The following is a 27,458-nucleotide window of genomic DNA, read 5'->3' as shown; positions in this document are numbered from 1 at the left end:
TTGGCTCTAAGTGTCAAAATGGTATAGAAGACCACTAGTAGTAGTAGTCCAGCAGTATTACTGCTGGCAGATCATGTTCTTTTTATGAAAGGATGATCCCTAGTGGTACTACTATGAGACTACTGTTAGGGGTCATCAGTGCCAATTTGATATCTGAAGCTATAAGAACATAAGCCAGTATCCCTTTTCCAACAGTGGTCAATCCAGGTCACAAGTACCTGGCAAGATCCCAAAGGAGTTAAAAAGATGCTTATTTCTAGGATGCTGCTTATTCTAGAAATAAGCAGTAGATTTTCTCAAGTCCATTATAATAATGGCTTATGGACTTTCCTTTTAGGAAATTGTCCAAACCTTTTTTAAGCCATACTAAGCTGATATTTTCTCCAGTTTGTTTTTAATTTACTACTTAGTAGCTTCATTGCATGCCCCCTAGTCCTAATATTTTGGGAAAGTATAAACAAGCCATTCACATCTACCTGTTCCATGCCACTCAGTATTTTATAGACTCCTGTCATATCTCCCCTCAGTTGTCTCTTCTCCAAGCTGAAGAGCCCTAGCTGCTACAGCCCTTCCTCGTAGGGAAGTTGTTCCATCCCCCTTCTCTGTACTTTTTCCAATTCTACTATATATATTTTTAAGATGCAGTGACCAGAATTGTACACAGAATTTAAGGTGTGGCTGCACAACAGAGCCATATAAAGGCCTTCTAACATTCTCATTATTGTTTTCCATTCCTTTCCTGATAATTTCCAACACTCTATTTGCTTTCTTAGCTGCCGCTGCACAGTGAGCTGAGGGTTTCAGCGTATCAATGATGATATCTAGATCCTTTTCCTGAGTGATGACTCCTAATGTTGAGCCCCGTATCATGTAGCAATAGTTGTTCTTTCCCACACACATCACTTTGCACTTGCTCACATTAAATATCATCTGCCATTTTAACGCCCAGTCTTCCAAGTTTCCTAAGGTCCTTCTGCAATCCTATATAATAAAAAGCTAGCCGCGCATGCGCACTCAGACCTGCGTGATCTGTCATCCCTGATCTGTAGGTCCGTGGCCAGAGTGCGTATGCGGCGGACAGATCAGGAAAGCACAGCACAGCCGGCGACTCCCCCCCTCCCACCCTCACTCACTGCCAAAACCACCACCTCCTCCTTCTCGCCGGCTCACCCACTTTTAAAAATAAAGAGAAAAGCATTACACTGCGCTAACGCTAGCTTTGCTGTCTTCTGTCCACTGCGGCCCGCCCTCTCTGACTACTTCCTGTTTCCGCTAGGGTTGGCCGCAGTGGATAGAAGACGCCGAAGCCAGTGGCTATAGCCGCCGATCTCCGTTCCTCCGGGGGGGTGGGGGGTGTCTGGGAGGAGAGGGTTCGCGGCCACTCAGCGCCCCCACCGAGGAGCCCCGCAACTTTCCGCTGCCCGGGACCCGAGTCATTTGTCGCCCCCCTCTTCCCTTTCTGCAGGCCCGACTGGCGATTTAAGCCGCGTGTCAGCAGTCTTCAAACGCTGCTTCGGGCCCTTCTACTGCCCTGATTTGCTCCAGGCGTGCCAGAGTAAATCAAGCCAGTAGAAGGACCCGAAGCAGCGTGTGAAGAGTGCTGACACGCTGCTTAAATCGCCAGTCGGGCCCGCAGTAAGGGAAGGGGCGGCAAAGGACTCGGGTCCGCGTTTGTAGTCACGACTGTGGGAAGGGAAATGGGGTAGAGGAAACGCTACAAGAAGAAAGACACAGGGGAAGGTGCACAGGGAACTGGTGTGGGGGGAGGGAAATGGAGGGGGAAGGAATGCTGCTTTGGACAGACAGACAGAGGGAGGAAGGGAGACAGAAAGACAAGAAGAAAGACACAGGGGCAGGTGCACAGAGAACTGGTGTGGGGGGAGGGAAATGGAGGGGGAGGGAATGCTGCTTTGGACAGACAGACAGAGGGAGGAAGGGACACAGAAAGAAATGAAGAAAGACACAGGGGCAGGGAGATATACAGAAAGACAAACAGACAAAGGGGGCCAGGAACAGAGACAGACAGAAAGAAAGACAGCGGGAGTCGCGTCAGGAGGGGTGCGGGATGCCGCAGAAGGAACTTTTCCAATGGGTGCAACTGGGCGGCTGTCGGGAGCCTCTGATCAGAGGCAGAACAAGGTAGGTGTATCATAGGGATAAGAAGGAGGAGGGGGGGAGAAAAAGGAAGGGACGCCTACTGCTGGACAGGGGGAGAAAGAAAGAGGTGCTGATGGACGGGGGGGGTGAAGAAAAAGGAACGGAGGCCTAATGTTGGACAGGGGGAGAAGGAAGGTGCTGCTGGACAGGGGGGAGGTAAAACAAAGGGAGAAGGGCTGCTGCTGCATAAGGAGAGCTGTGAAGGGGTGGTGGTGGACACAGGGAGGTAAAAGGAATGGAGAATGGACAGGGGGAGCAGGCAAGGGGTGGTGATGGACAGCCAAGGAAAAAGAAAGACAGAAAGAAAGAAAGCGGCTAAGGAGAGAGAGAGAAAGAAATAGAGAGACATACACACATATATTCTAGCACCCGTTAATGTAACGGGCTATAAGACTAGTTTTTCATAATCCTGTTATGATTTAACAACTTTGAACATCAGCAAATTTAATTATCTCTAGATCACTGATAAATATGTTAAAAAGAATGGTTCCAGTATAGACCCCTGGGGAACCCTACCATCTACCCTTCTCCATTAAGAATACTGACCATTTAACCCTTTCTGTTTTCCATCTTTTAACCAGTTTTTTTTTTCACATTTCCAGCTTTGAGAAAAACATAATTTACAAAATTCTACCTCCCCTTCAATCATATTAATCTCATATTGATGTAGAAATATAAGTTCCATCCTCTTCTCCATATGCTTCCCTACAATCTGAGAGAGCAGTGCAAAGATTTCAGTTCAAATCCCTTGAACAACACAACTCACTACACATGAATATATGTCCCCTTCAATAGTAGCTCCTACTTTTACCCTTCATCTTAGCTAACCTCACTGGAGTATAGTACCTTCTCAGGAAAGTTTTAAAACAATTTTCTACTTGAAGTGTGGCCATACCCAATGATTTAATATGACTCCAAACTTGTTCCTATTGGGTTAGAGGTTGTCCCAGATCGGTCTATTATGCCTTTATATGTCAAAAACTTGTATCATCTTTCATTTAAGTATTTATAAATAGCCAATATGATCCCCTTAGGAAGAGAAGGTCCAGCAGTTTCTCAAAGTTTGTTCCCCCCCCAATAAACTCTTGTAAAATCCCTGAAAAGCAAATATAGTGTTTGACCTGCAGATTAGGAAAAAGGTCCTTGAGGGGGTGGGAAGTCCATATTGACCCTGCAGATCCCCCAAACTCTTAACACTGCCCCTTAGCAAACGTTGTCCCACACAGACCAATATCCCTTGGCCTCCCAAAGTGTTTTTTTTATTTTATTTGTATTTATTTATTTATTTAAGTATTTATTGCCTAAGTGGTATACATTCAGATACTCAAACATTTTTCCCTGACTATCCTGGTGGGCTCACAATCTATCTAATGTACCTGGGGCAATGGGGGATTAAGTGACTTGCCTAGGATCACAAGGAGCAGTGTAGGAATTGAACCTCAGGATGCTGAGGCTGTAGCTCTAACACTGCACCCCACCCCTCTACCCAATCAAACTCTGAGTTAAATTGTAAAGGGGTACCTCCTCCCATGCAACAATACCCTCTGTACTTCAGTTGGGCCCTTTATACATCTACCTCCCCTGGGACTACAGAGTAGGTGTAGTAAAGGGACTCCCAAGACTCTAGCCTGTTCTATATTCCCCCCACTACTTGTGTATTTGGGCATGTCACTCCAGCAGAGCCCTCAGTTGTGCTGCCTGATAGTATCTAAGCAAATCAGGGACTGTTAATCATCCCTCCCATTTACTAAAGCTGAGAACCTGATGGTTTGATCTGTGGCTGTCTATGTGCCCAAATAAATCACAAGATCCTCCTCTGCAATGATGTTAAAACTTTCCCCCAACCCAGATTGGAAGGGTTTGGAATAACAATAATTGAAGTAATACCATCATTTTAACAATTTCAATATGGCTTATCCATTAGAAGCACAGCCCCTGCCATCTGTCCAGATTTCTTTGAATCTTTTGCAGTGTAGGAGTGTAATTAAGATCACACAAATAGATTCCAATAGACCCCAAGTAAATTTCCAGATATCTCAAAGAAGTACGTACCTAGCGAAATGAATAGAAAGTTTGCAAAACTTCTGCTCTATTCAGTGAAACATTAAGATCTCAGATTTTGTCATGTTTACCTTAACAGCTAAACTTGGTGAAAATGTTTATAAACCAAAACCAAACCCAGATACTCAAAAAAGGTTTATAGTGTGACAAATGGTACTTAAATGAAGTGGGTGTCATTGTAGACAATACAATGAAACCTTCTGCCCAATGTGCGGTGGTGACCAAAAAAGCAAACAAGATGCTAGGAATTATTAAAAAAGGGATGTTAACAAGACTAAGAATATTATAATGCCACTGTATCGCTCCATGGTGCAACCTCACCTGGAGTACTGATTTTAATTCTGGTCTCCTTATCTCAAGAAAGATATAGTGGCACTAAAAAAGGTTCAAAGAAGATGGAAATCCTCTTGTATAACCTTGGAAAAAAGAAGGCTGAGGGGCGATATGATTGAAGTCTACAACATCCTGAATGGAGTAGAACAGGTACAAGTGGATTAAAGGGATACTCAATGAAGTTACAGGGAAAAACTTTTAAAACCAATTGGAGGAAATATTTTTTCACTCAGAGAATAGTTAAGCTCTGGAACGCATTGCCAGAGGTTGAGGTAGCTGGTTTTAAGAAAGATTTACACAATTTCCTGGAGGAAAAGTCCATAGTCTGTTATTGAGACAGGCATAGAGGAAGCCATGCTTGCCCTGGATCATTAGCATGGAATGTTGCTACTTTGGGTTTTTTTTTGCCAAGTACTAGTGTCCTGGTTTGACCACAGTGAGGACGGGCTACTGGGCCAGATGGACCATTGATCAGACCCAGTAAAACTATTCTTATGTTCTTATATTTTTGGATACTCAGTTTAGGGGTAGGGTAGGTCACATCACCTTTTCAGAGAATACCCCTTGCATCATGGACATACTAGATTTCACAGTTGATCCCTTGTACGGTTTTGGACTCTTAATACTTCTCTCTTAAGGACAAGGAGTATCAACTGTTATTAAAGGATTATCTAGAGATATAACAAAAGGTGATTCCACGATGGCCGTGGTACAGAAGTGCTGAGAGGATTGCATCTGAACTGCGCCACTTAAAACTTTTTCCTGCTTATTATTGATGGCTCATGTAGCCTACCTTCAATGATGCTAAAGAGGAGAGGCAGGAGTGCTGCTAGCACCTTGCGGTGCCCCGATGCTCAGACCTTTGGCAATATCGAAGAGTGTTTGCGGAGGATATAGGGAGTTGCAGTCGTGACGCCGGAAGCCAGCCCGCTGAGGGCGCCTGGACAAGACGAAACCAGTCGCTTCTCCTGGGCCAGACACCACGCTTAGCCCCGATGTGAGAGCCCCACCCCCGAGTTACCAGCTCTCCAGGGGAAGAGGAAACCCCAGAGATGGGAGGAGGAATTCTCCGCTGAGGCGATAAGTTTACCGTTGGAGAGTTTGGAGACAAAGCCCCTGGTTCAGGGCATCTCTGTAGGAGAAACCGGGGGAGATTCAGCTACCGTAGGTGAAGATAATTAGTTGGAACAAAGTCAAGAATCAGCTTCTACAGACGGTGAGCAAAGGCTTTTAATTCTAGATAAACCAGCACAAGTGACTCTTGAGTCTTTATGGGACTTAATTACAAACTTTACAAAGACTATCAGTCCCAATTTCCAATATGTTGAAGCAAAATTGATTCAACATACTAAAGAGCTTAAGGTTTTAAAAGAGGATCCGACAGTTTCAAAATCCTCAATTCAAATGCTTGACCAGGATTTATCATTAACTAAACAAGTACAACAGTTCCTTGTTAAGGATTAAGTGAATTTTAGGAAGAAGTTAGAAAACTTGAGAATAATGCAAAGAATAATAATTTGAGATTAATTAATTTCCCAAGATTAACAATGGTAATTCCTAGGGAGATGCTTAAGAGATATCTGGTGGAAATCCTACAAATTCCAGAGGAAACATTACCACCTTTTTCCCAGGTGTATTATTTACCTAACAAGGGAGGGAACCAACTACAGATTAAAATAACTGATCAAGCACCATTAAATGTATCGGAAATTCTGGAAACATCAGACAGAGATATTGCTATACCATCTACAATGATATTAACAGTAGCTCTTTCAATTGAGAAAATGTGGTTATTGAGGCTTTTCTTCAAAAACAAACAGAAATAATTTATTGGATGTAAAATTCAAAAGTTTCCTGATCTTTCAAGGGAAACTCAAAAGTGTCGTAGAGAATTTCTTCTCCTGAGACCAGGAGCCACTTCACTGGGGGCAACATTTTATTTGAGACATCCTTGCAAGTGTATTATTTGCCACCGTTCAATTAAATATGTTTTCTTTGAACCCCAACAATTAAGTGCTTTTTTTGGCAATGTCCCGGCTAGATGAAAGAAAATCAAGTGCTCAATAGTAACATAAGCTGCTCCTACCTCAGCACTATCTGTAGTTTATCTTGCTATATTGTAGTATTTTTTCCCTTTATTTTTCATCTATGTGTAATCTTGGAATCCTAGGTTGAGGACTTGAGCGACTTAGTCTAATTTTTCCTAGTTTTTAATTTTTTCTTTGTAAATTGTATTAAGGTATGATTTACATTTCATGAAGTTGTACTCAGACTAATTCACGTTCTGTACAAGTGTTTGTTTACTTGGTATGTAATAATGAAAACTTATAAATAAAATAAAATAAAATAAAAAAAAAAAGATTATCTAGAACTTAATCTAAGATCCAGCCCTGGCAGTGACTAGAGGTTTGGTGTTTATTATTTTAAACACGTTGTACTGAAAAAGAAATAAAGGGGGGTCCGTGATCTCCCAATTAGAAACACAGCATAAACACAGAGGAGCCATTAAGTCCTTGAGGAATCTTCGAGAAGCTAGACTCTCATTGGAGAGTTTAAATCAAAAAGACCTGCAGTTTGCCTTGGATAGGGTTAGGCAGCAACATTACAAATACTCAGGGAGAGCTAGTGCCACATTGGCATATAAATTGCATAAAGCCAGAGCTAAGTGAATGGTGGGGAAGTTTAAGGATGCTCTGGCCGGCTAATTTATAATTCATTATCAATATGAGCCTGTTTTTAAGGCATTCTTAGAGGAACTTAATACTAGAGATGTTTCCATTCAGAATTCTGCTATTGAACATTACTTAGGTTCTTCTCAGTTACCTACTCTAACTGAAGAATAGAAGACTCTTTTGGAGGATGTCATCAGTCCAGATGATATGATAAGAGCTATTAGATCTATGGTAGTGGGGAAGTCCCCGGGGATGGATGGCCTCCCCTTGGAGTTTTATAAAACCTTTGCAGAAGAACATTCTCCTCTGCTGGCTGAAGTAATAAGTTAACATAACTGAAGGGGGTAAACATAACTGAAGGGGGTAAACTTCCTCTTTCCATGTTGGAGGCTTGGATCGCGGTCATCCCAAAAAAGGGAACGGACAAGGCAGAATGTTCCTCATATAGACCTCTCTCAGTTCTTAATGTCGATGTCAAGTTCTTAGCTAAAGTTTTGCCTGACCTTGTTCATCCAGATTGAGTAGAGTCTTGCCTGACCTTGTTCATCCAGAATAGGTAGGTTTCATCCCCAGGATACAAGCAGTGGACAATATTCATAAAATTGTTAATTTGAACTATTTAACTTTTAAGGAAGGATTGCAGTCTTTTCTCCTGGGGATAGATGCGGAGAAGGCTTTTGACCATGTCCATTGGACCTTTAAGGACAGGGTGCTGCAGACTATGGGGTTGGGATTTTGGAATTATACTCCTCACTAGAGAATGACACAGGGACAAATTTTTTCTCTTCCCATCCTCATGAGTTTTGTCCCTGTCCCTGTCCCATTCCTGTAAACTCTACCTTAACCACACAAGCCTCAAACACTTATGATTTTAAAGTGTTTGAGGCTTGTGCAGATGAGGATGGAGCTTGCAGGAATGGGGAAGGGACAGGAAAAGAACTCTCCGGGGCAGGGACAGGAAAATGAGTTCCCGCGGGAATGGGGAAAAATTTGTCCCCATGTCATTCTCTTCTCCTCACCCCAGGCTGTGTATGGGTAAATGGAGGAAATTCTGAATTTACTCTTAATTAGGGGCATTAGGAAGGGGTGTCTGTTGTTTATTTAGTTTTATAGCCCGTCCTCCTCAGGAACCCAGAATGGGTTACATGGATACATACACAGTAGTCATCAGATCCACAACACATAAGTTACAGAGAATTTAAGACTTGTTTCAGTAACACACATGCTAGGAGAAATTCATATTTGCATTAGTGATGGAGCCCTTTGCCTCAGCTATACGATGCAACCTGAACATCCGAGGTATCTTAGTAGGCAATAAAGAATATAAAATTAGCTTATTTGCGGCTGACATCTTATCCTTGACATCCTCTCTTATCACTTTATCAAACCTGTTAGTGGAACTTCAAGCCTATACTCAGGTCTCTGGGTTTAAGGTCAACATGAGCAAGACAGAAGCCCGTATTATTACCATTGATGAGAGGACACTGCAAAACATTTAGGAGGCCTCTCCTTTTTGCTGGGTAAAGGGGAAATGAAATACCTCGGAGTCTGGATACATCCTGATAATTATGAGGGTCTTTTGTGGCTAATTACCCAAAATTGTTTCCACAATTTGTGTGGACTTGCACTGCTGGAGGACCCAGACATTGACTTGGTTTGATAGAATTTCAGCTGTAAGAATGAATGTGTTACCTAGATTGCGTTATTTGTTTGTCTCTCATCAGATGCTTTTCTCTATTCAGAATAAACTACATAAATTTATTTGGTGTGATGGAAAGCCCAGGTTCTCTTGTAAGACACTATTTTGTGATACAGAATGGGGAGGGTTTGGGATCCCAGACCTTTGGAATTACTATAGGGCTGCTCAAGCTAGTGCGGCCAAAGAATGGTTACAACATCACCAGTTTAAAGCAATTGTCGCTGTATGCAACTGTTGTGTGCTCAGTTGTCAATGTCTGCGCGCATTTGTCTTACGTGCATTTGACTTGCCACCGTTTAAACAATGGGTATATACTGCTGGCCCTGTTCCTCTGTATTATTTGATCTGGCTACCAAAGAGACAAAGATCTTTTCACCATCAATTCCCACCTACAATAACTCATACTTTTCATACATGAGACTCTATGAGCCCAGTTACCGATTTTTAATTCTCTCGCTAAGTGTTAATAAAGGACTCATGTTCAATAAAATCCAAAAACAAAAAATTAACTGGGGAAAACTAGAAGGACACTGTTAAGATAGAAATATTGATGTTTTCCTCTGAAGCACTGTGGAGCTGCAGCAAAGAAAAACAAATAAATAAACGACTAAACAGCCTTGTCAGAGAGATGTTCTGTGTTGACATGTGCCCATGTAACTCACTTCTGTGACCAGATAACCTGCATGCTGCAGAGAAAGTTGAAATGTTTAGAAAAAAAATGCTGACTGAAAAATTTTAGGGCCTAATATACAAAAAATCTCTACTTCTAAATTTGTTCTTTATTTTCTGCCAAATTTAGAAAGCTAATATTTCAGCTGAAAATGTATCTTAATTTAGGAGCTTAAATGTTATGCGACTCATAGATTCAGCCCTGCCATTCATTTGCCTAATTTATGACCATAGTACTCAAAAATTAGTACCCTAAATCTTGCTCTGCTTCCACTCACCTTCTATGTTCCTAAATTTAAAATTTTGTGAATAAATGCAGGCACTTACCCCTTATAATTCTGAACTGACCTCTGAAAATTTGCTATAACTCCCACAGTTAGTTGCACAGATTCTTCAAATATCAGGCCTAAAATGGTCATAGGATAATACCTAAATACTTCAGCGGCATACAGAAAAACCCCTTTTGCACACTCACAGCTTTCTAGGAAAAGTCTAAAAGATTCTCCCAACTTCAAGTGTGACCGAGGTTATTTGACCCTTCAGTGTGACTTATTATGGCTACTTGTTAGAATATGTTTACAACTGTCTTTTCCCATCCTGCAGAATGCAATAATCCAATCATATTAATTAACCCAATGGCAGCAGTTCCTAAGATCAGTAAATGTGTTAATTGATAATTTTACCTTGCATATTTGAGATGAATACTGCAGAAGTTTCTTATGATCCAGTCTCTCCTTATGCTTCTGTAGATAATCCCGTAAACTTCCATATGGTAAATATTCCATAATTAAGCGCAGATTTCGATGACCTTAAAAAGGGCAGAAAAGTTCATCTTTTGGCATTTTTACAATTATAGAATTATGAAACACAAGCTAAGCACTGAAACTCATAGATGGGAAAGGAAAGTGCTTTTTATAGCACATAGGTAATATAATTTTGCTACAGACAGTTTTGGGGGATAAACAGTGTACTATATGCACACACTACTATGGCTAAGATAATGTGACCATATGTCCCGTTTTGAACGGGGCCATCCCGTTTTTAGGTACCCTGTCCCATTGTTCCCCAGCACTGCTTTGGGACGTTGAAATTTCCCATTTTCATAAAGAGTCTAGTTGTTCTCTTTCTGAAAACGGGACATTTCGGCGTCCCGAAGCTGAGCTTGGGGATAACGTGCAGGGGTGCCCAAAAGGAGCCTGGGATTTTTCCCTGCTGGTGCAAGCAGCTAGTTGTGAGGGCCGAGAGAGAATGCACGGGGAGCACTCAGGCGACCTTGGCTTGCGCGCTCTCCTCAGTCATCCCCTCCCTCCCGACAGGACCGCCCCCGCCCCTCCCTATGGCCCTGGCCTAGAGTTCATCCTGGGGGCTTAGGCCGTGGTGTGAGAAAGAATACCACGTGTGAGGAGGCCCCACCCCCCGTCTGCGCGTTGGATGTGAGTGGCCTGGGCTTTGGCAATAGTGGCCCTCGACATGCTCAAGTGCATCCCCCCTCTGGCACTGCAACCGGCACGTGGAGTCAGTGGACAAGCGGCACTGCTCCCTGCAGGCTATGCCTGATGAAATTTACCGCTACAGCCACAGCCTGGAGAAGCTTCTGCTCGACGCCAACCAGCTGCAGGAGGTGCCCAAGCCCGCTGCAAATAGGAAAGAGGGCCCTGAATGCCAGCGGCAGCCCTACTCTGGGCTTAACATTGTTCAAAGATGCAACAGGGGAAAGATTTGTGGTTTGCGAGAAAGGGGGCAGGAAGAAAGAAAGGGAGGCAGGGAGAGAGAAAGAAAGACAGACAGAAAGAAAGACAAAGAACAGATACACAGTCAGAAGGAAGTGCAACAGACAACTCATCAGAAAACAAAAAGGTAGGAAATATGATTTTATTTTCAATTTAGTGATCAAAATGTGTCGGTTTTTAGAATTTATATCTGCTGCCTATATTTTGCACTATATTTGTCTATTTTTCTATAGTTGTTACTGAGGTGACATTCCATATTTTAAAGTCATCTGTCTTGACCTCTTTGAAATCCCCCGAATATAAATGATAATTCCATTATGAATTAATAAGATATTATGTGTACTGTACATGAAAAATAAATGGAAGAAATTGGGGGCTGGGGTGGGTCTGAAAATTAGTAGATGTCCCGTTTTGAGGGGGGAAAAATGGTCACGTTAGGCTAAGACAGACATACTAACCAGGCTGCTGTTTCTTTTGATCAACAACTTTTTTGAAGTTCAAGAAACTCTAGTCAAATAAAAATTTGATCCTTGGCAACATAATTTAACACAAAACAGGGAGCAATCATGACAATTTATTTTTAAAAATATAAAACTATTTTATTTACATTTTTTTCTTAAAACAGTTGAATGTTTTCTTTCTCCACTGATAATTTTAATAAATTAATTCTACACCAAACTGGAATTAAGATTATTTTACTATACAGATACATTTTTCTGTAGCAGTGAAGGAAGCAATCAGATACAAGAAAACTTCGTTTAAGGAATGGAAAAGGTAAAAAACGAACAAAAACTGGAAAAAGCACAAACAGCATCAACGCAGGTGCCATAAGGCGGTAAAAGGGGCCAAAACAGACTACGAGGAAAAAACAACCAAGGAGGCAAAAAACTTTGAGTTGTTCTTTTGATATATTAAGGGGAAATGACCCGTGAAGGAAGTGGTGGGACCGTTGGATGACCATAGAATAAAGGGAGTGCTAAAGGATGACAAAGCCATTGCCAACAAACTGAACATATTTTTTATATCTGTATTTACCGAAGAGGATATACACAACATACTGGAACCCAACAGGCTATATGCTGGAAATGAAGACGGAAAACTGACAGGGTTGACGATCAGTCTAGAAGAGGTATGCAGGCAGATTGATAGGCTTAAGAGCGATAAATCCCCGGGACCGGATGGCATCCATCCGAGAGTCTTCAAGGAACTGAAAGGGACTATATCTGAACTGCTTCAACTAATAGCTAATCTGTCAATCAAATCAGGAAAGATTCTGGAAGACTGGAAGGTGGCAAATGTTACACTGATCTTCAAAAAATGTTCGAGGGGAGATCCGGGAAACTACAGACTGACGAGTCTGACCTTGGTAATGGGAAAGATGGTAGAGGCGTTGATAAAGGACCCCATCATTGTTCACCTTGACGGGCACGATCTGATGAGGACCAGCAAAGGAAGATCTTGCTTGATAAACTTGCTGCACTTCTTCGAGAGAGTAAACAGGTGGATAGACAAGAGTGACCCAGCTGACATTGTATATCTGGATTTTCAGAAGGTGTTTGAAAAGGTTCCACATGAACGACTACTTCAGAAAATTGCGAGCCATGGAATCGAGAGTGAAATACTCACGTGGATTAAAAACTGGCTGGAGCATAGGAAACAGAGAGTGGGGGTAAATGGACAATACTCAGACTGGAAGAGCGCCACCAGTGGGGAACCGCAGGGCTCGGTGCTTAGACCTGTGCTCTTCAATATATTTATAAACGATCTGGAAATTGGTACAACGAGTGAGGTGATTAAATTTGCAGATGATACAAAGTTATTCAGAGTAGTGAAGACACTGGGGGATTGCCAAGACCTGCACCATGACATAACCACACTCGAGAAATGGGCAGCGACATGGCAAATGAGGTTCAACGTGGATAAGTGTAAGGTGATACATGTCGGTAACAAAAATCTTATACACGAATACAGGATGTCTGGGGTGGTACTTGGAGAGACCCCCCAGGAAAGAGACTTGGGAGTACTGGTCGACAAGTTGATGAAGCCGTCCGCGCAATGCATGGCGGAGGCGAAAAGGGCAAAGAAAATGCTAGGAATGATTAAGAAGAGGATCACGAACAGATCAGAGAAGGTTATCATGCCGCTGTACCGGGCCATGGTGCGCCCTCACCTGGAGTACTGTGTCCAGCACTGGTCACCGTACACGAAGAAGGACAAGGTACTACTCAAAAGGGTCCAGAGAAGAGCGACTAAAATGGTTATGGGGCTGGAGGAGCTGTCGTACAGTGAGAGACTAGAGAAACTGGGCCTCTTCTCCCTTGAAAAGAGGAGACTGAGCAGGGACATGATCAAAACATTCAAGATACTGAAGGGAATAGTTTTAGTAGATAAAGACAGGTTGTTCACCCTCTTCAAGGTAGGGAGAATGAGAGGGCACTCTCTAAAAGGGATAAGTTAATAGGGGATAGATTCCATACAAACGTAAGGAAGTTCTTCTCCACCCAGAAAGTGGTGGAAAACTGGAACACTCTTCTGGAGTCTGTTGTAGGGGAAAACACCCTCCAGGGATTCAAGACAAAGTTAGACAAGTTCCTGCTGAACCAGAACATACGCAGGTGAGGCTGGACTCATTTAGAGCACTGGTCTTTGACCTAGGGGCCGCTGCTGGAGCTGACTACTGGGCATTATGGACCACTGGTCTAATCCAGCAGCAGCAATTCTTATGTTCCTATGCATTCTAAAAACACATCATCACAGCCATCAGAATAGATGCATATGGTTAAGTAAAAAATAAAAATAAAAATAAAATGAGCACAAATACAATACTGTTACAGCTACTATACGTTGTGAAGGTGAATTTTAGAAAAGTTTTTTTGGGTGTAAAATGTAGAAAACCAACTACACATGGAACAATTATACATGTATAAAGCACATGCTTTTGGAACCAGAACATTCTCTGTTTTAAAAACGATTCCATTAATTTGCTTACCACAGAAGTCAGACTTACTGGCCTGTAATTCCCTATTTCTTCCTTACTTCCACTTTTGTGGAGAGGGACCACATCTGCCCTTCTCCAGTCCTCCGATACTACATCCTGACTCTAGAAAAGCATTGAAAAGATTAGCGGAGCTACCAGAACTTCCCTAAGTTCCTTCAGCACCCTCGGATGTAAACCATCTGGCCCCATCGCTTTGTCTACCTTTAATTTAGCTAGCTCCTCACAAACACAATCCTCTGAAAATCGCTCAGGGTCTACCACTCCACCATCCCTATTCGCATTTATCTTCTGCGGTCCCACTCCCGGCACTTCAGCCGTGAACACAGAACAGAAATTTTTGTTATATAATTCAGCCTTTTCTTTATCAGCTTCTATATATTTCTCCCCTTCACTTTTGAGTCTCACAATGCCACTTTTGTACTTCTTCCTATCCCTGATGTATTTAAAAAATGTGTTACCTCCTTGTTTTACCATTTCAGCTATTTTTTCTTCCATTTGTACCTTTGTTTTCCTAACTTCTCGACCAGCCTCTCTCAACTTTTCCAGATATTTTTGCCTGGACACTGCAAGATTGCTCTATCTGCTAAGTGCTTTGTTGTACCTCCAATGTAATTGCATGGAGACTTACCATGACTTGTAGCAAAAAACTTCCATTCAGCAGTCATTCCAAAATTTCTTATGATGGTACATATTAAGAAAATTCTTGAATTTTTTGTATTGAGAACTAGAGCCATCACTAAAGTAGTGGATGTGGCATTCCTAACTTTGAAGTTAATTTGTACATTTATGACAGTGGAATTGCAAAACCAAAAGGCATGTATCTTAGAGAGTAAAATTTTCTCTTTCAAACAGTGTTGCTTTTAGGAAGATATAGGCAGACTTTTTTTTATAATTGACCCTAAAAATTGATGAATTTCAGCCCCTGCATCAAAGATGCCAAATTTGAAGGAATGTTATGATACAGCTTTTGATCTGGAGCTATAGCAGCTGATAAACTGATCAAAATCTGTTGCAACAAACAGCGACAAATTTTTGGGCAAACTTTGAGCAAAATTTTCTGGTGGGCTCTTGTATCCATGATGCTTATAATAGCATCGATGCAACTAGCACAAAAGATTATGTTGGACTACTAAAAATTTGCACTCTTGACCAATTTTTCTCAATTTTACAAGTTGCTAAAAATGATACTTTATTCATCACCGTGCACAATGCTGCCAACATCCATCCAGACAAGTGAGTCTAGCTCAGTGACTATTGAAGTTAACATTCTAAAAATCTTAGGAAAATTCTCTTAATATCCTGACTATTCTATGTGCAAATTTTGAACAAAATCTGAAACTTAATGGTGGGGACCATTAGCCTACTTGCATCATTATTCAAATAGCTATGCAGGGATCAGATGTGAAGCAGGAAGTAGAAGCAAGATTTATCAGCCAATGAGAAGAGATGCGAGTCTAGGGTTACCCTCCAATATTTTATCATTTCAACAAGCATCAAAAGAGCATTCTGAAGGAATGGGACCATGGAGGGGAAAGAGGGCTATGGTCTTAAGGATGATTCAACACTATGTAGTGAGAGGAGAGCCAGTTGTCCACAGAATCAAGACAAGATTGAAGAGTGGGCAGATTAGCATTATAAGGATCCTGAAGAGAGGCTAAGAGAATGTTATATTCATAGATATAAGATCAAATTATAGTGATTCATCCCAATGTTCTATCTAATTACAAGCAAATCGCCAATCTCTTTCCTCTCAAAACTGGCTGAAATGAGAGGGCTTCTTCAGCACCGGCTTAATAACTATGGATTTCCACTCTGGAGGCAATTCATCAGAAGAGAGGCTGTTAGCAATCATACTGTAGCTAGAGAAAACGAGATAAGCTGTGAGAGGAGATGATTATCAAAGATGAAGGGATTGGATTGAGAAGGCTGGTCATTTTCCTGGAGGAATCAATCACTTTACTAAATGAGGTCAAGGATGGAAAAGTTGAAACAAGACCAAGTGAACAGAGAGGGAGAGTTGGATGAAGGGGAACAGGAAGTGGAGCAAGTGAGGGAGGAGGAAGGAAACGAACAGCGAGAGGCATATATTTTGGTCATAAAGTGAGTAACAAAGGCAGAGGCAGTAAGGAGTGTGGATATGAATTTGCGGGAGTCAAGGAAGAGAGTTGGGTTGCTATGCATTTTTGGGCAATTTGAGACTCTAAACTAAACTAAATCTTAAATTTATATACCGCATCCTCTCCACAATTGTAGAGCTTGGCACGGCTTACAATAGCTTAATATAAGAAGGAATAGCATAATGGGGTTGGAGGTTGAGTACAGGGGGGAAGAGAGCATTGCATATTTGTGAAAAGCCTAGTTTTCAGATGCTTATGAAATAATTGGAAGGAGCCCAAGTTCCGTAGTGGTGCAGTGAGATTATTCCAAAGCCCTGTGATTCTGAAGAAGAGAGATTTTCCCAATTTGCCCGCATAGAGGATACCTTTTAGCGAGGGGAAGGATAGTTTGAGTTTTGGGGTGGGCTTGGTGGTGTCAGGATTCGAGGAGTTTCAAGATAGTGGAATTAGGGGAGGGAGGATGCCGTGTAGGATCTTAAAAGCTAGGCAGGCGCATTTGAAATGAACCCTGGACATTACTGGGAGCCAGTGAAGTTTCGCCAGAAGTGGGGAAACATGATCAAATTTGTGTTTTGCAAAGATCAACTTGGCCGCAGTGTTCTGAATTAGCTGAAGTCTTCGAAGACTTTTTTTAGTTAGACTTAGGTAGATGGCATTACAATAGTCTAGTCTGGAGAGGATGATACATTGAATAAGGATGGCAAACTGTTATTGGCGAAAGCAGGATCTCACTTTTTTCAGCATGTGGAGGCTAAAGAAGCATGAAGGAAGAAGGTATTGATGCCCCTGTACAGGTCATTGGTAAGGCCCCACTTGGAGTATTATGTTCAGTTTTGGAGACCGTATCTGGCAAAAGATGTAAGAAGACTTGAGGCGGTCCAGAGGAGGGCGACGAAAATGATAGGAGGCTTGCGACAGAAGACGTATGAGGAGAGACTGGAAGCCCTGAATATGTATACCCTAGAGGAAAGGAGAGACAGGGGAGATATGATTCAGACGTTCAAATACTTGAAGGGTATTAACGTAGAACAAAATCTTTTCCAGAGAAAGGAAAATGGTAAAACCAGGACACATAATTTGAGGTTGAGGGGTGGTAGATTCAGGGGCAATGTTAGGAAATTCTACTTTACGGAGAGGGTAGTGGATGCCTGGAATGCGCTCCCGAGAGAGGTGGTGGAGAGTAAAACTGTGACTGAGTTCAAAGAAGCGTGGGATGAACACAGAAGATTTAGAATCAGAAAATAATATTAAATATTGAACTAGGCTAGTACTGGGCAGACTTGCACGGTCTGTGTCTGTGTATGGCCGTTTGGTGGAGGATGGGCTGGGGAGGGCTTCAATGGCTGGGAGGGTGTAGATGGGCTGGAGTAAGTCTTAACAGAGATTTCGGCAGTTGGAACCCAAGCACAGTACCGGGTAAAGCTTTGGATTCTTGCCCAGAAATAGCTAAGAAAAAAAAAAAAAAAAAAAAATTTAAATTGAATCAGGTTGGGCAGACTGGATGGACCATTCGGGTCTTTATCTGCTGTCATCTACTATGTTTTATTTTACCAAGGAGTTGAGGTGGTCGTTGAAGGAAAGAGAGGAGTCGATGATGATGCCTAGAACCTTGTTTGAGAACTCAAGCTGCAGTGTGGCACTAGAGGGCAGTGAGAAGAGGGTGGGCAGCTGTTCTAATTTTGGGCTGAGCCAGAGTAGTTTCGTTTTAGATTTGTTCAATTTCATTTGAACTGAGAGGGACCAGGATTGAAGTTTCATTATGCAAGCTATTATGTTCTCAGAGAGGTTAATGAGGTTCGAGACAAGGGTATCATCAGCATATGTTTAGATTGTTTTAAGGGAAGATAGATAGAAGAGTTTCCGGGAAGACAATAGGGGATAGGGGTGATCCCTGCCGCACTCCACAAGTCGGTTTCCAGGGAGTGGACGTGGTGCCATTTGTGTTGACAGTGTAAGAGCGGGAGCATAAGAAGTTCGAGAACCACTCTAAAACTGTGGAGTCAATGCCTATCTCGGAAAGTTGATAGATTAGAATATCATGATGGATGACATCTAAAGCTGCAGAGAGATCGAATTGTAATAGTACAGCGAACTTATTACGAGAATGTAATTGTTGCACCTTTGAAATTAAGGAGACCAGTAGGGATTTGACGCTGAAGTTGGGTCTAAAGCCATATTGGTAAGGTAAGAGAATGGAGAATCTCTCTAGGTAAGATGATAGCCTGGTAGATATGATGGCCTCTAGCATATTAGTCAGGAGAGGGATATTTGCTATGGGACGGTAGTCAGATGGTAAGGAAGGGTCAAGATCAGTTTTTTTCAGTACTGGGGACAAGGCAATATGTCCCATTTCTGCGGAGAATAGGCCAGATAGTGAAGCAGAGTTTATAAGTCTGGTGAGGGATAAGATGGCCTGTGCGGGAATATTCTTGTATAGGTAGGAAGGGAATGGACCCAGGGCACATTTGTAGGATTTCAGTTTTAAGACAGAGTTTAGAGATCTGGGGTTTGGATACGAGTTCAAAGGCAGTCCAGGATCTGTCTGCTTGAATAGGGTTAGAGTCGTTGGGGCCAGAGAATTGTGAGAGATTGTTGGAGGGAAGGCGCTCCTTATGGTAGTGATCTTTTCGTTGAAGAATTTTGCTAGGTCATCTGCTGATGGGGAGGAGGGGGGAATGGTGGAATCGTTTTCAGAAGTTAAGGTGCGCCAGATGTTAAACAGTGTACTATTTTGGTTGTTGGATCTGGAGATTTTCTCACCATAGAAGTTCTTCCTTGCTTTTTTTAGTACTGTGTTATAGAACTTGATGTCCCTCCAGGATTGTCTGTCTGAAGGGGATTTAGATTTTTTCCATTTACGCTCCAGTGTTCAACATTTCTGCTTCATTTCTCTGTGGTACAGAAGATACCAAGGGGCCTTACGGGAGAAAAAGGTAGTTTTAGTAGATAAAAGGGCAAGAGCACAATAGGTAGTCTTGGAGAGGTTTACCCAGTTGTGCCAGTTGGATTCTGGGTCAACAGTCTTAGGACAAGAGGGAAGTTGGTTGAGAAATTGGGTTCAGAACAGTTCGCTCGTGATTTTTTTATGGAAGGTAATAGAATTTGTGGCACAGGGTGGAGATCCAAGGTGAGACATGAAAATGGGGAGGCAGAAAGAACTTAGAAAGTGATCGGACCAAGGGATATTTTCCCAACGAGTATCTTCGGTAGAAGTTTTGTGCTCGGTCAGGTCGAGGAAGCTGATGATGTCCAGTGTATGCCCCTTTTCGTAGGTTAGGGAGGACGCCGGAGTGGGGAAACCTAGAGAGGTGAGGAAGTTGTTGAATTCGGTTGCATCCTTGCTGGTGTTATCATCTAGGTGGAGATTAATATCGCCAATGATCAGTAATCTCTGAAATTTGAGGAAGGTGCTTGTTATGGTCTTGAGGACAAGACTCTATTGATCAAAGAGATACAGTCATGTAAAAAAATTAGGACACCCCATGAAATATTCAGTTCTTTCTTATGAAATGTTCACATGTCGATGTCAATTTTTTTTAAAATTTATCTCTGGAAAAGAAAATGATGTAATTGCAAGTGCACAACAAATATTGTCCTTGATTTACTCATGAAACAAAAGATATTCACAAAAATATGTATTCTAACTGAGGAATAAATTAGGACTCCCTTTCCCCTAATAGCTAGTGTTACCCCATTTAGATGAAATAACTGCAGTGAGATGCTTCTTGTAGCCATCTATCAGTCTCTGACATCGGTCTGATGAAGATTTGGCCAACTCCTCAATGCAGAATTCTTTCAGCTGTGAGATGTTTGAGGGGTTTCTTGCATATACAGCCCATTTCAAATCACCCCATAGCATCTCAATGGGATTAAGATCAGGGCTTTGATTTGGCCACTCCAGGACTCTCCGTTTAATTTTGAGCCTGTCCTTGGTGGATTTACTGGTATGTTTTGGGTCATTGTCGTGTTGCAGGGTTCAGTTCCACTTCAGCTTTAAATTTTCTTACAGATGATCTCACATGTTCCTCATGCACCCTCTGATACACCCTCTGATGCACCCTCTGATACACCCTCTGAGAATTCATGGTGGATTCTATGATGGTGAGCTGGCCAGGTCCTGTTGCAGCTTGGCATCCCCAAACCATGCTTCACAGTTGGTATGGGGTTCTTTTCCTGGAATGCTGTATTTGGTGTGCGCCAAATATGTCCTCTTTTCTGGTTTCCAAATAATTCAATTTTAGATTCATCTGTCTATGGAACAGTAGTCTAGAAGTCCTGGTGTTTGTCTACATTCTCTCTGGCAAACTTCAGTCTGGCCTTGATGTTTCTCTTAGAGGTTTTCTCCTTGTACACCTCCCATGCAAGTTAAATTTGTGCAGTCTCTTTATGATTGTAGAGGCATGCATGTTCACATTAACAGTAGCAAGAGCCTGCTGTAGGTCCCGTGATGACATTTTAGGGTGTTTGGAGACAACTTTTAGCATCTTGCGGTCTGCTCTGGGGGTTAACTTGCTTGGACGGCCAGACCTGGGCATGTTGGCAGTTATTTGGAAACTCCTCCACTTGTATACTATTTTCCGGACTGTGGAATGGCTGTCAAATTCTTTCGAGATCTTTTAAAATCCCTTACCAGTCTTATAAGCTGCTACAATCTTCTTTCTGAAGGCCTCAGACAGCTCTTTTGATCTAACCATGGTATTCACTCTCACCGCAGCAGTCATGAGCACACCAAACTAAATGTCTGAGGTTTAAGTAGGGCAAACTTCCATCAAAATGCTGAGTAACGATGTTCTAATCATGTGCACCTGATGTGATACACCTGTGTGTGATTTGAGCCACTTTAAGTGGGAGGATATGTGGAGGGTGTCCTAATTTATTCATTAGTTAGAATACACATTTTTGTGGATATCTTTTGTTTCATGAATAAATCAAGGAAATTTTTTGTTATTTACCTGCAATTACATCACTTTCTTTTCCAGAGATAAATTTAAAAAAAAGATTTGGACATCAATATGTGAACATTTCTTAAGAAAGAACTGAATATTTCATGGGGTGTCCTAATTTTTTCACATGACTGTTTAGTACCTCTAAGCTAAGAGAGGTTAAGAGAGAAGTATCTGCAAGGTTATGCGGTCTAGAAGTTGATTTTTATGTTATGATGTTTGTTTGTTTTTTTAATGTTATGTTAAGTATTTGGCAATAATGGCCAAGATCATGTTTATACTTGGATTTCTGCCAAATACATTCAGCCTCATGTAAATGCCTTTTAAGGATGTAAAGGCAACCTTGATACCAGGCTTCCTGGGTAACACACATACCACTAGTGTGCAAAGGGATCTTAGATTGGAGGTTAGCATCCCAGAATTCAGATTGTTCAGTAAGGGGGCAGGAAGAGGGGAAAATGGAGAAAAAAGTAAAACCACAATGGGGGAGAGGGGGGGGAGAGAAAGAGAGAGAAATAAGAAGAGTTAGAGGCTTTGGAAGAGGGAGCAATAAACTAATGACAAAATGGTCTGACCAAGGAACAAGCAAAAAGGGGAATTTGGAAAGGACAGAAGCGTCAGTGATGAGAGAGCTTGCTTCATGGGTAGGAAAAGGTATTTTAAATCTGGATAGCAGCATCAAAAAGGCACCAAAACAGCAGTTTTATAAAACTGGATGTCCAGGAAAATATGATTAAGGGGTTGAATGAAAAAACTATATTTACAAAAAATTGATTGAGGTGGATTTTAAAACCACAGAAATAAGTACAAATGTCCCATCAATCACTGGAACAAATCAGTGTCCAAATTAGGTGTTAGCAGACTCTTTGCCTGGCTTGGAACAGATGCCAATATTTAGACTTACCCCCATCCCCCCCTTTTTTTTAATACATAGCTGCACTAGATGCTGCTGCTGCAGTAACTGCCCCAAAGCCCATAGAGATTTAAAGAGCTTCGGGGCTTTTGCTGGGCGTCTTTGTAAAACAGGGTGTGTGTGTGTGTTAATTTTTCAAGTATTCACATCCTTTGTAAAACCTAATACACGCATACTTTCTCTGGCTTGCCCAAAACAATACCTACAGCACACTGCCTTCCAAACCATGTACACTGTGGGTTTAAACTATTTACATATCTAGGGAATTTATACACCCATATGTCGCTATTTATACAAGTAGATGTCATGCAAGCCTTTTAAAATGACCTCACGTATAACCAAAAATATTAATTTTATTATTTTGATACATCTTTTTTTATATTTTCTACATACCAGCACTGTAGCAGACACCTTTGTATTTTACAATGTTATCGTGCTGTAGTGACTTAAGGATTTCAATTTCTCTTTCAAAATCTCGTAGATGCTCTTCTGTGCTGTGTTGTAACTTTTTAACAGCTACCACCTCACCGGTATTGTCTTGCAGAGGATCATATCGGCACATCTCTACACTACCAAAATTACCCTGCAAAGTAAAAAAGTATTTCAACTTTGACTTATCAAAGGAACAGTTTATATCATTGAACATGAGCTGATTTCACGATCTTTACTGAAATTGAATATCAATTCTAGAAATAAAAAGCCAAACTGTGCGACTATAAAGCACAGTTACTCATCTGTAGCAGGTGTTACACAAAGGCAGCAGGCAGATATTCTCACATGCAGTTGATGTCATCCACAGAGCCTGGAACGAACAGTGAAAAAGTGTACTGTCACTTTAAAAATATCAAGACTGCCCATACTGTACATGAGCGAGTACCTTCCTGCCTTTCAGTTCACAGGACCTTCAGTTCAGTAACAAAGCTAAGCAGCCAGCTAGGGGAGGTGGGAGAGTTGTGAGAATATCTGTCTGCTGCCCTCAGATAATACCTGCTACAGGTGAATAACTATGCTTTATCTGAGGACAAAGCAAACCAGCTATCTTGCCATGTATAACTCCAAATGCAAATTACTAAACTTTGATATATAGACACTGGGGATATCTCAGAACGTTACTCTGAAAGATATCAGCGTAACAGCACTCCTTACTGAGTTCACCCTGTGTATATCAAACCTAATATTTTTTTATTTTTATATTTTATAGTTCAACTTGTAACTTGTCATGAAAATTTTCTTTAAACATATTAAGTTTATAAATATTTCTTCATCTTTTTTGCTTATAAAAACTTCATCTTATTATTAAAGCATTCCATTTTCAAAAATTCACTAATGGATAATGCACTTATCTTATATATATCAACTGTGTGGCCGCACAGTGGGGAATAGTGTGGCCACACAGTTGATATATATAAGATAAGTGCATTATCCATTAGTGAATTTTTGAAAATGGAATGCTTTAATAATAAGATGAAGTTTTTATAAGCAAAAAAGATGAAGAAATATTTATAAACTTAATATGTTTAAAGAAAATTTTCATGACAAGTTACAAGTTGAACTATAAAATATAAAAATAAAAAAATATTAGGTTTGATATACACAGGGTGAACTCAGTGAGGAGTGCTACTACGCTGATATCTTTCAAAGTAGCGTTCTGAGATATCCCCAGTGTCTATATATCAAAGTTTATCTGAGGACAAGCAGGCAGTATAGTCTCACATTTGGGACTCCCTAGCTGCCAGGATCATGCCTCTGAGAAAAAGGTTATTGACAGCTACCATGAGCCTGGAAAACCCAAAAAGGGTTAAAAGGAAGTTGGCATCTGAATGAAAAATACATTTTGTAGAACTGAATGGCTGAATTGATAATCTTGTCCAGAATGATTCTCCAAACAATAGTGGAAGGTGAAGGTATGAACGAAGGACCAGGTGGCTGCCTTACAGAAGTCCTCAATGAGAGGGCAGGGCTGACACTTCAAGGCAATTCAAACAATGGCAACTTCTGTCCCATTCCTGTAAGCTCTGCCTTAACCAAACAAGCCTCGAGCACTTATGATTTTAAAGTGTTTGAGGCTTGTGCAGATTAGGATCGAGCTTGCAGGAATGGGGCAGGGACAAGAAAAGAACTCATGGGGATGGGACGGGAAAATGAGTTCCCGTGGGGATGGGGAAAAATTTGTCCCTCCTATGAGAGGGACCTTAAACAACTAGGGCCAATCAGAGCCTGCGTTATCCTTGCTCTTCAATCTTTCCCTAAGTACAGGAAGAGTCCCGTTGGATTGGAAAATGGCTAACGTCATTCCACTCCACAAAAAGGGATGCAGGACGGAGGCTGAGAATTATAGACCGGTGAATCTCACATCGATAGTGAGTAAACTTATGGAAACACTAATCAAACGCCAATTGGATACGATCCTGAACGAGGAGAATCTATGAGATCCCCATCAACATGGTTTTACGAAGGGAAGGTCCTGCCAATCAAATCTGATCAGCTTCTTTGACTGGGTAACAAGAAAGCTGGAGTCCCTGGACGTTATGTACTTTGACTTCAGCAAAGCATTTGATAGCGTCCCACACTGCAGGTTATTGAGCAAGATGGGTTCGATGGGACTGGGTGAAACATTAACCACATGGGTTAGGGACTGGCTTAGAGGTAGACTTCAGAGGGTAGTGGTAAACGGTACCCTCTCCGATACGACAGAGGTGATCGGCAGAGTGCCGCAGGGCTCGGTCTTGGGCCCGATCCTATTTAACATCTTCGTAAGAGACTTGGCTGAGGGGAATCGAGGTAAAATTACATTATTCGCCGATGATGCCAAACTATGCAACATAGTAGGCAACCGCACAACAGATGAAAGCACAGTGCCCGACAAAAGCTCAATGCCCGATAGTGTGACGCAGGACCTACTCCTGCTGGAGCATTGGTCAAAGACTTGGCAACTAAGTTTCAATGCCAAAAAATGCAAGGTCATGCACCTTGGCGGCAAAAATCCATGCAGGACTTACACCCTAAATGGTGAGATCCTAGCAAGGACTGTAGCAGAACGTGACTTGGGGTGATTATTAGCGAAGACATGAAGACTGCCAATCGAGTGGAGAAAGCTTCATCCAGGGCTAGACAAATCATGGGCTGTATCCGTAGAAGTTTCGTCAGCTGTAAGCCCGAGGTCATAATGCCGTTGTACAGATCCATGGTGAGACCCCATCTGGAATACTGTGTACAATTCTGGAGGCCGCATTATCAAAAAGATGTGCGGAGAGTTGAGTCGGTTCAGCGAATGGCCACCAGGATGGTCTCAGGACTCAAGGATCTCCCGTATGAGGAACGACTGGGTAAGTTGCAGCTGTACTCACTCGAGGAACGCAGAGAGAGGGGAGACATGATCGAGACATTCAAATATGTCACGGGCCGTATCGAGGTGAAAGAGGATCTCTTTTTCCTTAAAGGACCCACGGCAACAAGAGGGCATCCGTTGAAAATCAGGGGTGGGAAATTTCATGGCGACACCAGAAAATATTTCTTCACCGAAAGGGTGGTTGACCGCTGGAATAATCTTCCACAACAGGTAATTGAGGCCAGCAGCGTGCCAGATTTTAAGAAAAGATGGGATTGGCATATGGGATCTCTTCATGGAGGTAGTTAGGGGGTGGGCCATTAGTGTGGGCAGACTAGATCGACCGTGGCCCTTTTCTGCCATCAGTTTCTATGTTTCCCTGGATACATCGGGAAGGGTCCTAAGGCTCTGATTGGCCCCATAGGTGGGGCTTCTCTTGGAGGATGGTTTAGAGGTGTTTTCAGGAAATGAAGGGCATAGTTCTGACTCACTGCTTCAAGGACCCAGACTGATGTTACCAGGGACCACTGATGCGAATAGTGAGTGAGTCAATCTCCTATGGGATAGTCTGAGGCAAAAGTTGAGAAATTCTGACAATGCTCTCTAGTATGAAGTCAAAAAGATTTTGTTGTCTGATCTGAGGTTGACCGAGTCTTCTGCTGCCAAGGTCACCTCTGATTTGAAGAGCGAATGGACATGGAAAGCTAGCTATACTTCAGCTTGGAATAATAAGTGGAACACCTGGAGGTAGCAGAATACCTCCTTGGTGCTTGGGATTGGGCTGACTTGGAGGAAGACAAGATGGTCATGCAATCAGTATGTCTTTTGATTTTTAAAATTGCCTCCTCTATACGGTCCCAAAAAGATCATTTCCTTACAGGGTATGTTGGAAAGCCAATCTTCTACACTCTTCCAATAATTAAACACTCAAAAAAATTATTTTGCTATATGGGAGTTCAGATTCCACCATTTTAAACGAAATTGGTAGCAGTGGTACTCTTCATTATTCCCTTCACAGCTCTTATAACTTGTAGCTTTATTTTATAACTTATTTATTTTATTTTATTTAATTCATTTATTTAATCTTGTTAAATCTTTTAAAACATAATAATCCTTTTTTTAATCCTTATAGGTTCCCCTTCCCGACGCGTTTCGTCTGTCTTTATCAAGGTCGGGGGAACAAAGCATAAACTGCCGCTGGAAGTAGGAAATGGGAAAAGTTTATGCTTATCCTTTGTTCCCCCGACTTGATAAAGACAGACGAAACGCGTCGGGAAGGGGAACCTATAAGGATTAAAAGATAAGTTATTATGTTTTAAAAGATTTAACAAGATTAAATAAATGAATTAAATGAAATAAAATAAATAAGTTATAAAATAAAGCTACAAGTTATAAGAGCTGTGAAGGGAATAATGAAGAGTACCACTGCTATCAATTTCGTTTGAAATGGTGGAATCTGAACTCCCATATAGCAAAATAATTTTTTTGAGTTTAATTATTGGAAGAGTTTTCACGACACTAGTAAGTCAGAAAAGTGTGGTAGAATCTTCTACATTGGCATCCAGGTCTGAAATTCTCAGCCATGCCGAGTATGAGAGACTGCCGAGGTATGAGAGACTATGTCAAAAGCATCAAAGATGGAACGTACCATATACTTTCTAGTTTCTAGGAGATCATTGGTCACATGTTGGTAATCACTGAGAAATTCTGACGGTATGTATTGATCAAAAGATGACAGTTTTTGAATGAGTGATTTCATATAAAATGTCATGTAGAAATTGTAGTTTAATACTCTATTAGCCAGCATGGAGAACTGTAACACTCTGCACCCAAACTTA

General features: G+C 41.6%; 1 protein-coding gene across 3 annotated transcripts in view; it reads right to left on the bottom strand.

Moving 5' to 3' along the window:
* The window catches only part of JAK2 (Janus kinase 2), a 298,615-nt gene that overhangs the window by 34,106 nt on the left and 237,051 nt on the right, over nt 1–27,458 (bottom strand). For all 3 annotated transcript variants that reach the window (XM_033925632.1, XM_033925622.1, XM_033925643.1), the window contains 2 exons: nt 22,686–22,875; nt 10,275–10,399 (listed from right to left, as the gene is read on the bottom strand). In XM_033925632.1, coding sequence (XP_033781523.1) covers nt 10,275–10,399; nt 22,686–22,875 — 315 coding nt within the window. The remainder of the gene's footprint in view (nt 1–10,274; nt 10,400–22,685; nt 22,876–27,458) is intronic.

The sequence above is a fragment of the Geotrypetes seraphini genome, chromosome 1, assembly GCF_902459505.1.
Source record: "Geotrypetes seraphini chromosome 1, aGeoSer1.1, whole genome shotgun sequence".
NCBI lineage: Eukaryota > Metazoa > Chordata > Amphibia > Gymnophiona > Dermophiidae > Geotrypetes > Geotrypetes seraphini.
This window is presented reverse-complemented; position numbering and strand designations above follow the sequence as displayed.